Source organism: Juglans regia, chromosome 6, assembly GCF_001411555.2.
Source record: "Juglans regia cultivar Chandler chromosome 6, Walnut 2.0, whole genome shotgun sequence".
NCBI lineage: Eukaryota > Viridiplantae > Streptophyta > Magnoliopsida > Fagales > Juglandaceae > Juglans > Juglans regia.
The window spans coordinates 580158-594333 of record NC_049906.1 but is presented as its reverse complement, the minus strand read 5'-3'; the positions used below and the strand labels follow the sequence as shown (position 1 = coordinate 594333).

Below are 14176 nucleotides of genomic sequence, written 5' to 3'. Positions count from 1 at the left end.
ACCACCGCTGGAGGTGGTGGAAGCTAAAGGTGCATTGTGGTTTATTGTCTTGAGTTGTTTCCTGAAGAGATCCATATTCCCTTCTTCAAGATCATCGATTAGAAAAAGAAGAAATATGGTAAGAAGACTGGCATTGGATGGACTGGACTGTGACGGGCCAAGCTTCTTCATGCGCACTTGTTGTGGCATGTGGAGATCACATGCCGCTATTGTGAGATGGGGTGGCGCAGATCTAGAAGATCTTGAGGTGGAGAATCTACCAGTATGACGCGTGTAGCCGACTGACACAGTATGATTAGGCGGTGCGTGACAGCCACACTAAAACAAGCCACACGTGAGAGCTATGCACCAAGATTTTCTTCACAATTCCGCTTCATCTAAATAGATCGGCGGTTGGGAAGTTTCGTGGTGGGGCATTCGTGATTGTCGGTCGCCGAAATGTGATTGATCTGACCAAAATTGAGCTAGTGGAAAGGAGAGATAAAAAAACACTAGCATGAAATAATATACAAAGATCGGTATTGGAAAAGGAAACAGAGAGAAGGATGGGAGCCAAGATTCCACCCTCCACTCCGCTGGAACCACTTAAAAAGAATGAGTAGTTTTTCTAGAGAGTAACTTCGTTTGGTTAGTTAAATACTCTCAACTCATTTCAACTCATCATTACAACTTTTTCAAATTCCAACACAAAATATAATAAACAATTCAACTTTTTCAAATCTTAAAATAATAATAATATTAAGAAATAATATTCTAACAATATTTTTTCATCTCAACTCAACTCAACTCACTTCAACATCCAAACATAACTTAAGAGTTCTCTTTCTAAAGAAAAGGTCGCTGTAAACAAAGAAAAAAAAAGTATAGTTTACTTTAACACTTCGGCAATCGATGGGAAAAAGCAAGAGGAATGTTGCTCTTCCATGTGGGGGGATCTCGACGGTGATATATATATTTTTAACTCAATGATTAAAGAAGTATTCTGAATTTTTTTAAAATTTTTCTTTCTTACAAGTGTTAAAAAAAATGCATAAAAAAAAAAAGAGGAAAAGATCTGGGATCCCATTGGCTGTAGAGCCACTCAAAAAGTAATGTTCTGTACCTACCAAAAACTAGCCTTTTTTAAAGTCGAGTGAACTCTTTTTCCTTTTCATCTTCCTCGTTTTTACGAGTCCACAATTCTGATAGAAGAGAATTATTTGTCTTTGCGCCTATCATTTCAAACAACTGATGCAGAACATTGGGGCACTCCGTTAAATATATATAGATATATATAGATATATATATTCTCTTCAATATTACAAAGACAGAGAGAAGGTAATGAGAACAACTATTGCAGTTAACTCGATTACATTTTCCTGGACCTTCCAGTAACATAAATCTCCATAATTTATGTGTAGAAACTGTATGTGGAGGCATCAATAATAATATTCCGGAAGCCGCCAATTGTAGATGCCAGCATAATGAAAACTCCAACGTATATGCAACCCTGAAAGTGCAGAAACCACTGGTATCAGTGAATTAAGTTTTGACTAATCACCAGATGTAACAAATGGGATACTGTTTGTGAGATGATGATTTTACCCAGTTGATGAACCATTTGGTGCTGAATCTTTTTGGTTTCTTGATGACTAGCCACATAATACTCGGGAGCTGCAACATTAATGCTCAATATAATTAATTAGTTCTTTCAGTAATGCAGTGTGTAATTAACAAACAAAAGGAAACAAGACTAATGTAGAAGCTTACAAAATATGAAGTGGGGGCGAATCCGAATCCACCAAAGAAACCAAGAAGATCCCCAAAGAAAGGGAAAGTGACTCCAATGAATAATGTAAATGCTGCAATATGTTAAGAACATAGTGGTTTCAATTAGAAGAGTGTCACAAAATTCATCTTTCTCTCTCTCTCTCTGTGGTTCTGTTGCTGGAGATCACAATAGGAACCTCACCTACATAAGCAGATCGAGCGACGAGTCTGAGAGCAAGTCCTGGTGGGAAATTCAACCTTTTCACCATCATCTTCTCGAGCAAATCAAATACAGGCATGGCATAGACCTACAAAGCTTTCTTCATCATATTTTGCTGTAGTCCTCATCTTGTGCGTAAATATACTAATGCATGCGTGCCAGTGTGCTATAGATGCATGTACGTACCTGGTAGCTGCCTATGACATGGATGACCACCATCAGGTTAGCAGAGGCAATGAGCCACGCGGGTTTCTGGAGATTCATGAGCACATTGTCATCAACATCTTGCCCAAATGCCCAGTATCCAACCATGGCCACCGGAAAATAGCATATTGCATTGATAAAATAGGCTCCCATTGCGCCTTTCCACATGGGTATCTTTGAAGGCTTCTCAGGAGTCGATGGAATTGTGGCCTGAATTTCGAGGGCCACTGCATGGCCAGCAAATGCAAACGTGATTTCACCCAGTGCATTAAACACACGAAACATAGAATCTGCCGAGCTTGTTTTTTTGTATGCGTAGCTCACATTGTCGATCCGTCCTCTTGACAAGCAACCCACCCAGGCAATAGTTGAATAACTGAAATCGGAAACTCCAATTTAATTAGCAAGTTCGCGAATTTAACTTGTATGTGTATACGGATATATCATTTTTCAATGTTCCACACGGTTCTGTTTTAGAGTGAATAGCTTTACAAAGTAGCTTACTATTTAATAAAAAAGATAATTAGAAAAAGTCGCAGCCACACAGCACCTGCTGAAGTAATAAAAACTTCTGCTACCTACATATAGGAATTGTAAAAGGCCCACCTTAGCCGAATCTCTTCTCTCACTCCAAAACTATGAACCAAAAATCTTAACTTCCCGTAGAGCATTAGATATTTGTACTTCAAGCTCGTATATACTGCATAGGTCAGGGGAGGCATGATCTATCCGTTCATGTGTGCTTAGAGGAGTTATAATCTGGTAGATAAATAAGCTGGACCATCTTACGTACCCACTCATGAAAGAAAAGCAACAGGATCTGTTTTTACATACTTGGGGTTGTGTTTCCTTCAATTCTGAGGAATATTTGATCTTATGGAGAGTGAGTGCTCTAGATATTAACTCTAGGCCCTCGCTCTGTTTACTTTGACACACCAAACCAAATTTAGTCTGATTTGAGCCAGAGTTAGTCTAAAACAGGACGAACTGATTCAGGGGTTCCCTCAATTCCTAACCTATCATCATGTTCTTTCCATTCTCTTGTTTTTCTTCTTTCTGGGGTGCTCCTTTTAGCTTAGAAACAAACGTTAAGATTACTTTCCCCTAAGTTGTTAAAAGTCTTCCATGTACCTAAAAGTGTAAGCTGAATGCTTGTCAGAAAAACAATAGCTGAACAAGCATTCATAGATCATAAGTTGGAGTGCAAAGTGAAAGGAAAGAATCAAAGAACTTGGTACCTCAGCGACATGATTGCTGCTGCTAGTGAAATACCAGCAACGGAGTTAAAATTTGGAAGCTGAGACAGGAAGAAGTGGATGCCCCCAAAGATCAAAATCCAGTAGGATTGTTTGAGCTGTGTGCAATTGGCGCAGGCCATCTCCATAAACTTCTTTAGGCACTTTCCCCCCGTGACCATATACACTATATCACAGCCAACCTGGACAATAAGTTGCTGTGGAAGCACAATCCATGGCCCCAGTTTTGGCCCAAAGGCATGTCGACCAAGGTCAATATATCGATCAAAGCGAGTTCCTGGAACACATTCATGGAGTTGTATCATCTGCCACAGTGTGTTCAACGTCATGCACCATGATAACACCAAAACCATTGTCCCTGGACCCCTGGAGAATTAAGATTAAGGAGGTTAACATGAAAATCTTAGTGTGTCCTTTTAGTATTTGAGTAGAGTTCCAATATATGCACCATCCTAGGTAGGCCATGGCATAAGGCAGGCTGAGTACTCCTGCACCAATCATGGCCGTGACAGTGTGAAAGGTTGAGTACCACCATTTGGCTCGGCGAGAGGTGTCCTCCTCTATCCATTTGTTGTCTGAAGCAACTTCCTGCACAGAGTACAAATTAATTTGCAAACAACAGTAAGGAATCTAGCGAAGGAAATAATGGGTATGGATGTAGTAAAAGGTCTCGTGCATACCTTGAGAGAAGTTGACATTATTTCTGCAACCAGAAAAGGACTCAGTCCCTTTGAATCTGGAGTTCCATGATGATCTTCAAGTATATATAGTGGAATAAAGTGAAAAATGGGGATTTTGCATTGCTTATCCCCCACCAAAACACCTTTGTATTTATATTCGTTGCTTCCACTAAGACTTTTGCTTTTAAGGGTATTGTCATATGAAAGAGTAATAATGGTGAATGCAGTGAAATAATTGTGGGGTTGAAAATGTGAATCGCTCGATGAATTTGGCTAATATTATAGCTACCACTCAACCATTGGAAGATTCATGACGTCTGGTGCTGTGTTGCCTAGCACTGTTACTCCAATTGCCATTGTATACAGTCACTAATCCTGGCTTTCTACAAGGCAGGAACCAATTATATGTGAAAAACCCATGCGGGTTATCATTTGGGTCATTGCAGCAAAGGTACTGGGAGTACTATACCTACTTGATGGTCCAGACACGAGGTGATGGCAATTTCTTAGTTTTTTATCCAGAGCCAATCAGGGGAAATTTGGTTGGTTGATGAATTGGATCCATCATTCAATCAAACACTTGCAGCAGTAGCTTTATAGAAAAGGTTCACTAGTTTGATCAGGACTAATGATTAAAGCAAGGAAGCCGCTTCTGTTTTAAATTTGGTGGAGGTCTATTTTTTTTTTCTTTAGGGTCCCCTTGCTTTTGATGCCAAAAGATGACTGCTGCTAGGCATTTGCATACCACAAAAATATAGACGAATTATCATATTCTCGCTTGTTAGGGCTGTACATGTTTTCCTACATTCCTTCTGCAAACTATTATCATATTAGCGTGTTTTATGATGTCATGCTCTAATTTAACTCAAAAGTTAAGCCCCTTACAAGCATTTTAGGTGGCCCTTGTGATGAAACCTGTCTGTCCCAAACATCTGTTGTTGCTCTTGCTGCAATAGTTGTGGGAAGCTGTCCTAATGCTGCGTTTGAATATGCGAGGAGTTGAGAGTGTTTACTGTTAAGGTTACATATGGGGAAGTTGCTAGCTGTCGTGGTTACAAACTGCGAGAGTTTTTAATGCTGATCGATGTTGGTGTTGCGGAAGTCCATAGCTGCGGCTACTGTTTCAGTTGTGGAAGTTGCTGCTGCTGCTGGTGTTTGCATTGGCTGATGTTGCTACTGACTGGATATTTGTGACTCCACTCACTGAATTGGAAAAGTCTTCGAGTAATCAATCATACGTACGTAGTCATCCACAAAACTTTCCTTGAAAAATGAATGCCTCCACTCACTGTCTCCATTGGTACAGACGACATGAAAATAAATGCCATGAAAGGGAACATTCAGCTGTAGAAGCAGAGCATCGTCTGTGTTAGAAAAATGAGTACATACAATCGTAGAACGTAGAAGTGTAATATAGTTATTTTAAAAAGAATATAATCTATTCATAAAAAATTAATTTTTTATATAAATTTTATATTTATTTATTTATTAATTTTAAAATAATTATACGATACTTGGACAGCCATGATTACAATTTATTTCTTTAGAAAAATTATCTTTCTTGTGAACTTGTAAACAAGGCAGGCCGCAGTCTTGGTAAGTAGCAGGCCTTTGACTCTACTTTGAGCATGACATGGCCCGCCGTGTCTACTCGGCCCAACCAGGAACGAAGAATTTGGAACCCCCTGTAGCCAGCCATTCTCTTCGTGAAATATGTGCAATTAAATTAGAGAATTATATATACAAATTCTAAATATTAAATTTATAATTTCGTATAAATTTTGAACTTTATTATGAAAAAATATAAAAAATTTATTTTTTTTATAGGATCTATATTTTTACAAAATATTTATACAAGACTTATATATTTTATGTTTATATCTAACATTACTAATTAAATTATGGGTAATGTTAAGGACGAAATCTAAATGAGTAATGCTAGGTACAAATTCAAAATAGATAAGTCTCATACAAATCATTTGTAAAAAAGTAGATCTCCTTAATAAAAAATATATATTTATATATATATTTTTTACATTTTTAAAGGTGAGATTTATTTTTTTACAAGAGTTTATATGTAATTTGTCTATTTGAGATTTGTATAAAATATCTCTCTCTTCATAATGAGATTTATTTTTTAGACTTGTATATTTAAGATTTGCATATATTATTATTTTTAAATTATTAAATAATTTTAAAATATTTTTATTTAAGTATGAGTTGCTATTGTGCCTCTTCAATTTGCTCATTCGATATGTCTCTAGTATAAATTTTATTTATTTTTATTTTTTTTATTTCAAATATTTTTTTTAAAAAAATATCAATATAATAATAATTAATTTCTTAAAATGAAGAGATAAATTAAAAACACGTAATAGCATTATTCTTGATGTATATTGCATTCATGATGTTATTTTGTCAACAAATTAATATTTTTATAAATAATTTGAATATTATCCATTTACTTAATCATAATAATTTCGTGCTAATACTTGGCGTAGAAGAAATCGGAGACCCAGTAGCAGCAGTTCTCGACGAGAACGACCCGAACCAAGAGAAGGGAAAAGAGTGGTACTCGGTACTCACCCTTCGCAAGCCTTGTCGTTTCCTTCTCCCTTGCACTCTTGCTGTTTGGTCTGCTACACTAATTCCCTATTTCCATATCCCCCGATTTTGAATTCCCGAGCCTCATTACTTTGCCGATTCCTTGTGATAAGTGATAACACATATTCAGAAGCGGAAATGGAAGTTTTCTAGTAGTCTTGTCTCTGTGATCGGAGTAACAAAACCAGATTCTCGGAGACACTTTGTATTCTTTTCACAAAGCTGATCCTTTGAAAGATGATGCTTCAATTCCCGGACCCGGTGAAGCTCAAAACCAGGAAGGTAGGGTGAATTGACGTCTAGATTAGGTTTTTTTTTAATTTAATTTGTAAAGGTAGTAAAACGAAATTTTCGAACACAATGTTTGGAACTAACTATTCTGTTTATAATCGATGGTATTATGTGAATGTTTACAGATTGTGTTTGAGGAGGCGTATGCAGCACGTGACTCTGCTACGCTTGAGCAATTGAAGGAGCTTAGCTCTAAGCGCAGAGTGATCGAGGAGTCCATCAACGAGAGCAGTTCCATCACGGAAGCTATTGCACGAGAAATGTCTGGAGGATTGACATCCCAAGTTCAGCAGGTAAACTTCTGTTAATTAGTTTACACGTAGTCTTCAGAAATGTCTATCTCATTTTCATATTGCTCCTGATTTGTAATGTATGCTTCTTGGTGTTTGTAATTAGTCTTTGTTACCTGATGGTTTTCAAACAAGCCGCGCTCTGCTATGATGGTTTCTGTTGGTGTTTGTAATTAAACCTTGTTACACGATAGAGTTGCATTTTGGTTTAAATGGTTTTTGGAAACCAAGTCCCTTCCATTCTGATTATATGCTAATGAACGGCTGTCTACTTATTTTTTGTTGATCCCATGTCTATTAAGGTCATTTTGTGAGATTTTTCAAACTGAGATAATTCTACCAGACGAATTTGTGTGAGTGGCTGTAGTTTAGTCCATATTCATACGTTTGATTTGCATGCGAGGACCAATCAAGTAGTCTCCGGCAAAATTAAGTGGGCTGTTCTTATTATTCTTTATTAATGTATTTATTTTCTGAATGCATCAGGACCTGCAAAGGCTAGAAGGGTATCTTCCATTATTGGAGAATTTGATTTTCCACATAGATTTAATTGGTAGCAATTGCCAGATAGTGCGGTGGACTTCAGATCTGAAGATACGATGGAGTAGTGCGCTGAGCTCATCTTCTTTCTTCAACCTTCTGGGTCCAAAATTTTTTCAAATTGATAACTTGCGATTTGAGCTTGGTATGACCCTTTTTCTTTATGGTGCAATCCTTCGAGAGAGGGCTTTGGAAGTCCTGCCAACAGGTGTGCAATAAACTTTCACCTTCTTATCACATAACAGGCGGTGGTTGCAGTTTTGATTAGTTCCTTTGCGTTTGTTGCATTAGATTTGGTGCAATCTGCCACCTTCTTCAGAGAAGCTGCTGGAGTATATCATCATCTGGCTAATGAGGTTCTTCCCTCTTTGGGACCTGCATTTCCTGCAGAAAGGCCACCAGAAGCCATCTCATCTGTCTCCACTGTCATGAGCCTCATTTGTTTGGCAGAGGCCCAGGTTAGTGACTTGGGTGTCACTCAATGTATGCTTGTTGGATTTTCACGAGAGCTAAATACAAATACTCTATAAATTTGTTCTCTTTTTTCTTTTTTCCTTTTTTGGGTGGTGGATTAAATTTTCACAGTTGAGGAATGTCCCTCGGTCAGGCTCTTCTTTTTGATGATTGATGTTATTAGGCAAATGTGACAGGCAGTAACCATCAGGAAGGCTGAAGAAAAAGGCACTGCTATAGGCCTCTTGGCAAAGTTGCACCATGGTGTTACACAGTTACTCGATGAAGCCTATAGTCTTTTAAATACAGCAAGTAGTGAGTGCAGAGATATTTCATCTCACTTGGTGGTATGTAAGGATGTTGCTCGGTTCTCTGGCTTATTTTTTTATTCTTGGTTTGGAGAATATTGGAATGTGCTTTTTGTGTCACACTTGTAAACTTGTGACAAACTATGGTTATTCTTTTGGTCGGTTCACATTGTTGTATTAAGCCTACTGAAAGCCGATCAGCTGAGCTGAGCATCTGATTTACATTTTGCAAGCCAATGACAGGCTGGATCTGGGATTTATGCTTTTAATGCCGCATTTTATTGGCTTTGACGGTGAGATTCACTTCATAGTTAATTTAGAGCACAAAAATCTGTAATAAATATAATTTTTGAAGCAATATTTTTGCTCCTGTTGAGCCAAGCCATCCATTCTTATGTTAAATATCATAAATTTGGTGATAAAGTTTAAAATAATTTGAAAGGTCTCAGACACTTTTACTTCTTTCCTATATATTTAGTTTATTACAATTGATAATTGAAGAAGGCCATGCTTAGATTACTATGCAATCAGCTGTGGGTCGTGCAAGTGCACAGCTAGTGCTTATAAATACACATAATATGTGCGATCTTTCTTCTTTGCCTGAAGTTGGGAGTACATATATTATATTTGTTAATTATGTAATTGAAAGATTCTCATGGATGCTTTTTCTAGTCAGTGCAGGAATTTATATTGTCATGCAAATCTCTACACGAGTTAAGAAGTCAGAAATATCTTGCTGGAACTCTGAAGATTGCTGGTCAAGTTGGGGTTGCAGTTGGAGTTCTTCGTGTTGCAGTGATCAACGTCCAAAAGAAGATTCCAGGTGAAGAGTCATGGAGATCAGTGTTCAGAAAGGAAATTGATGATGCTTCTGAAATGCTCAGGAAATTTGAGCATGAGAATGAATTTGTCTGGCATGAGAAGATTGCTTCTGGTGATGAGTTGCCATTACCCCAAGGTAACAAAATTGTGAGTTTTATACCTTACAAACCCAAAAGATGGGAGAGAGAACTTGCGTTCAAGATATAAATGTTCATTGAAGTGTTTGTACTATGTGCTTGTCTTTGTTCCCTGGTGAAGGTTATCAAGCTTCTAGCTTTGCATTTGCCAATTGATGGATGGATGGATTTTTTTTTTTTAAATACCAAACACTCTTGGAAACATTTTCTTCTCAGGTCTGTTCATTAAGATAGTGGCTGAGGGCTCAAGGGTTTGCTTGGCAATTGAGTTGTATGGACCAAGATTGTTATGTAAATTATAACCTTTTACTTGTCTGTTCTCTGTCTCTCCTCAATTGTTGCACACTGATGAGAATCACTCGTAGCATGTATGCTTTTAATCCAAATCCTTGATATAAGTCAAAAGATGACTTTGTGAGAGAGATGGAAGTATATTTATTTGAGTTTTTCTGTACAGGTCAGCATGTCATCTGGCTGGTGCGAACTTTGTCGTCAAGTAGTTAGTTTTTTTCTGTTACCCTTTTCCCCGCCCATTTGATTCTCTCACTTCTGTTACTTGTATATAAATATGAGATCGAGAATACAAGTTGTCAATTAGAAAATCAGTTTCTAAGAATATTTTGACCGAGGCCACTCGCCGTGGACACCTCCTCTGATGGGTGGATTCTACCACGTTATTTATTTCTCTTCTAATTGTTATGGTTTTCAGTGGCAATTGGCCCTTTGAACTAAACAATTTAGACAATTATGTTTTATTCTGTGTATCTTTTAATGATCGGACATAAATTGCTGAGATTTTTACAGATTAGAATGTCAGTTATCAATTTTAATAATTTAGGATGCTTATTACAAGTCGGTGATAGTTTGGGGTACAAAGTGTGATTTTTCATAACCTAATCTTTATCATTTTTTCTTCTTAAACAGCTGAACATCACGTTCTTTTCATTTCGGAATATTTGAATCAATATCAGTTATAATTTAACCATTACATTTTATATCTATTCTCTGATATGACCAATTTAATACATTGTTATAAAATCCCTACGAATAATTTAAAACGAAAATGAAGAAGAATAATGCCCTTAATGGCCATTCAAAGGTCCAACAAACATGTCGCCGACTCTCGTAATATGGAAAACTTTGAACGTAACTATAGTCCCAGGAACAGGGACAAGAAAGATAGGGTAAGCATGGCCTTCCAGATGGAACTGAAGTAGTGGGTCAGCCTGCGCCAAGTGGCAGACTCTTGAAGATGGACATTGAGGAATTTTGGGTGGTTAAAATACCCCCGAGACACATTTCAGTTTTCACTAAAATTCGCGGGAAAGCTCGGACGCGGGGCTACCATGGCCGTTGTTCACTGCATTTCTCTTCCTTGCTTGTGCAAACCAAGCAGAACCGCGACACCCTTATCTCCAATCTCTCATGCCTGTTTAGTCTCAATTGTTTGCAGTCCGGTTTGCAAAGGCTCCAATGCATTGAAGCTCTCGACCCCAAGGTCTCTCGATCTCTCTTTCTTTCCCATGATCCCATCTGATATGCGTGTATTGCTTCAAAGTTCATAATTGATAGCTAAGGTACCGGTGATACTTCACTTGCAGGCGGAGTAGGGCTGTAACGCAGTTGGGTCGTGTTCTTCGGGCACTGATATGTTCAAACTCACTTACTTAGAGGTGGATTTTCGTTTTCTTGATATGCGTCTTTCATAAAGTTGCTTAATTAAGAGGTTCTGTCATCATATATTCGAAATTGCTTTTTGTTTAGGGGAATGGTTGGTTGTGGGAAGTTGATGGATTGAAACTATTGGTTGATCCAATCTTGGTGGGTAATTTGGATTTTGGAATTCCCTGGCTTTATGATGCTGCCAAGAAGGTTTTGAAGAATTTCTAGGTATTTTTTATTAGCTATTTCCTGGTTTGTACCTTTGGTTATGTAGATGTTACTCTTTTCTTTTTCTGTTGGTAAATTTGATATGGGAATTGTTCTGATTGGTGTGCAACTTAGTGCAGCTTAGTGATCTTCCTGAAATTGATTGCTTACTGATTACACAAAGCCTTGACGATCATTGCCATTTGAAAACCTTGAAGCCCCTATCTGAAAAGTCCCCAAATCTTAGAGTCGTAGCGACTTTCAATGCTAAGCCACTGCTGGATCCCCTTTTTAGCAATGTATGTGCATATCCAATCTTTATATTTCTGCCTACTGAAGGTGGATTTGTATTCAATCTTCATTTTATTATATTGATGTTCGAAAAATTAATACATTCTTCATCCTAAGAGAAAATAACATCAAACATTGGCATAATGATTTTAGTTTGACCTTATGAATTTATAGGCTAGACCAGAAGTGTTTTTACCCTTTAGTCGCTATCAGTCTAAACCTAATGATACATCCTCCCGTGCTGATCCATTGGAGCATTTCAGTTTCAATTCCCAAACTTAGTTTTAGAAACTTCAGTTTCAATTCCCAAACTTAGTTTTGAAACTTTCAGGTCGCATACATAGAGCCTGGTCAGAGCTCTGTTATTGAAGCAAGAAATGGTTCTAAAGTCAGGGTCCGTGCCACACCGGATCCAGTTCTAGGTCTCCACGGCAGCATCCCAAGAATGGGTAATGTTTATCGTGCAGCGCCCTTGGATTTGATTTCAAAGAAATAGTAACTTCTTACAATAATGACCCTTGGTCTAATATGGCTTCAAATTTAAGCTATATGGATGGGATATTCAACAAGTTTATAATCCTCTCAGTGTATTTTGTGGTCAGGTATCTTGTCACTTCTCCTCAGGGTCCACTGACTCTTTACTATGAACCCCACTGTGTATACAACAAGAACATTCTGGAAAAGGAAAGGGCTGACATTGTCATCACCCCGGTCATAAAGCAGCTTCTCCCTAAATGTTGGTTTCAGGACAAGAAGATGCAGTTCAACTTGCAAGGATGCTGCAAGCCAAGTTCACTACCATTGCTCAATTTTTTGCAGCTAAATCATTATAATATTAACGGTTAACTTTTTTTATTGGCTTTTTTTTTTATATATTTATTTTTTAGGTTCATTGTGCCAATGAAAAATGGGGACCTTGATAGCAAAGGGTTTCTCGCCAGTATAATTCAAGCTGAGGGAACAATGGAATCATTTAAGGTCAGTATTCTTTTATGCAATTTTGAACTACAGATGACTCCAGACATCATTTTTTCCCCAAAATGCATTGCCAGATGTCATATTACATAACACTGAGCACCATACTTTTGTTTTCGTGTGTGAGGGGGATTCGGTTTCTGCCTGCTTCTAAAAATTTTCCTGAAATCTGATAATTATAGTAGTTAGCACTTTCCACCATTAAATGATTTGTGGGGAGTTAGAGAGTCAGTTCTGGCATATTCTGTTTTGGTATTTCTAAAATCAGACACAAAATTAATTACTAAATATATTAGCTACAAACTTTGGTTATTACAGTAATTTGCCCGTCTTTGCTTATTTCTTGTGTTATAGGCTATATAGCATTAGCTATTCACTGTTGGATATGTTTATCCTGCAAACGTGACAGAGCAACTGAGAATTTAACTGTTTGCTAATGAAGGAGCTACTGTGGAAGGAACTACCAGATCATGTAGAGGTATTGGAGCCTACTCCCGGTGTACCACTAGAAATCCAAGCACCTTCAAGTCTTACATAGTGCATCTTTGGTTATATGCGCAACTCATTCGAAGTATGCACATATAAAATCATTTGTTTATTTTTTTTCCTTTGCACATTGTTGGTCTATTGTCAAGTACTACATCTATCAACTTTCCTTGTCTTTTCTAACTTTCAGGAAGGATCTCTATACCAGAGGGTGGTGGCCGGTAGGCATTCCTCGGTACTATGACATGGTAAGCACTACTAGCAACAAAATTTAGGGAAAGTGGGGAAAATATGGTCCAAAGTCTGAACTAAGGTCTAATATCTACTAGACTCTCCTCTATAAACCACTAGAGGGCTGAAATTCTGTCAATGTGTGTTATCTAACTGCAGGAAGGAGTGATTTTCAAGTAGTCGGCAATCCATTGAACCATTTGACAGACAGCTAGAGATCAAAATTGCCAGTCAAAGTTAAGTTCTGCCAAACATAGCACAATAATAGAAAGAGATATTCATATAAGAATAACAAGGGTTGTGCCAAATATAGCATTAATGTTTTCCAATACCAGTACTGTTCGATGTTGTTTTACTCTTAATTAATGTACGAGGCGCCTGTGGTGCTTCATTTCTGTAGCAGTACTATGAGCTTGGGATATCTTCAAGCTGCAACCCCTATTTGGTAAAGGTGCATGGCCTTTGTATCTTTATCATGAGATGATCAATGGTCTTGCAGAGAAGTATTTATGATTTAGTAATTGTGCGTATTAACCTAGTTAATTTTAATTATTATGAGCTTGGGATTTTTTTTTTTTTCTCGTAGAGGATAGACCCCAAATTTATTGAAAAACTCACTTATGGCGGGGAAATACCTTGGTTACAACCTAACCCATGGGGATTCCAAATAAACAAGAAAACCAACCCAGGAATCAAAAAGAACTAAAAAACCACAACAATACTTATTAAACCAGAAAGACCTCTAATAGAAATAAAGAATTAGAAGACAA

General features: G+C 37.5%; 2 protein-coding genes and 1 pseudogene across 8 annotated transcripts; 2 read left to right on the top strand and 1 right to left on the bottom strand.

Moving 5' to 3' along the window:
- Positions 1-1256: 1256 nt before the first annotated feature.
- On the bottom strand, positions 1257-4225 carry LOC108993294 (lysine histidine transporter-like 6). The gene is made up of 8 exons (XM_018968158.2): positions 4110-4225; positions 3878-4017; positions 3412-3795; positions 2156-2549; positions 1952-2057; positions 1750-1841; positions 1585-1653; positions 1257-1489 (listed from the first exon to the last, which is right to left on the bottom strand). The coding sequence occupies exons 1-8, from the start codon at positions 4125-4127 to the stop codon at positions 1391-1393; spliced, it is 1302 nt and encodes a 433-aa protein (XP_018823703.1). The 5' UTR covers positions 4128-4225; the 3' UTR covers positions 1257-1390.
- Positions 4226-6609: 2384 nt separating this feature from the next.
- Positions 6610-13923, top strand: LOC108993285. Of its 7 annotated transcripts, none has more exons than XR_004801742.1 (16): positions 6610-6995; positions 7130-7297; positions 7781-8042; positions 8126-8292; positions 8485-8634; positions 9277-9553; positions 10711-11052; positions 11156-11227; positions 11319-11444; positions 11564-11722; positions 12046-12163; positions 12317-12504; positions 12602-12692; positions 13132-13167; positions 13366-13423; positions 13566-13923. XR_004801742.1 is itself a non-coding variant. In XM_018968150.2 (7 exons), the coding sequence occupies exons 1-7, from the start codon at positions 6951-6953 to the stop codon at positions 10056-10058; spliced, it is 1116 nt and encodes a 371-aa protein (XP_018823695.2). In that variant the 5' UTR covers positions 6610-6950; the 3' UTR covers positions 10059-10314. The 7 variants fall into 7 exon arrangements, 2 of the variants coding, with proteins under 2 accessions (XP_018823695.2, XP_018823694.2); XR_004801739.1 differs by having other exon boundaries at positions 13132-13260; XR_004801743.1 differs by having other exon boundaries at positions 13044-13167.
- On the top strand, positions 10807-13923 carry LOC108993265 (annotated as a pseudogene).
- Positions 13924-14176: the final 253 nt, after the last annotated feature.

Excerpts from the sequence above, each read along its gene's own strand:
- LOC108993294 (XM_018968158.2), bottom strand. Across the intron at positions 1,654-1,749 it reads TCGCCCCCACTTCATATTTT|CTCCCGAGTATTATGTGGCT; the intron begins GTAAGCTTCTAC and ends TTAATGTTGCAG. Across the intron at positions 1,490-1,584 it reads CCAAATGGTTCATCAACTGG|GGTTGCATATACGTTGGAGT; the intron begins GTAAAATCATCA and ends CTGCACTTTCAG.
- LOC108993285 (XM_018968149.2), top strand. The coding sequence starts at position 6,951 with ATGATGCTTCAATTCCCGGACCCGGTGAAGCTCAAAACCAGGAAG. Across the intron at positions 7,298-7,780 it reads TGACATCCCAAGTTCAGCAG|GACCTGCAAAGGCTAGAAGG; the intron begins GTAAACTTCTGT and ends TGAATGCATCAG. Across the intron at positions 8,043-8,125 it reads TTTGGAAGTCCTGCCAACAG|ATTTGGTGCAATCTGCCACC; the intron begins GTGTGCAATAAA and ends TTGTTGCATTAG.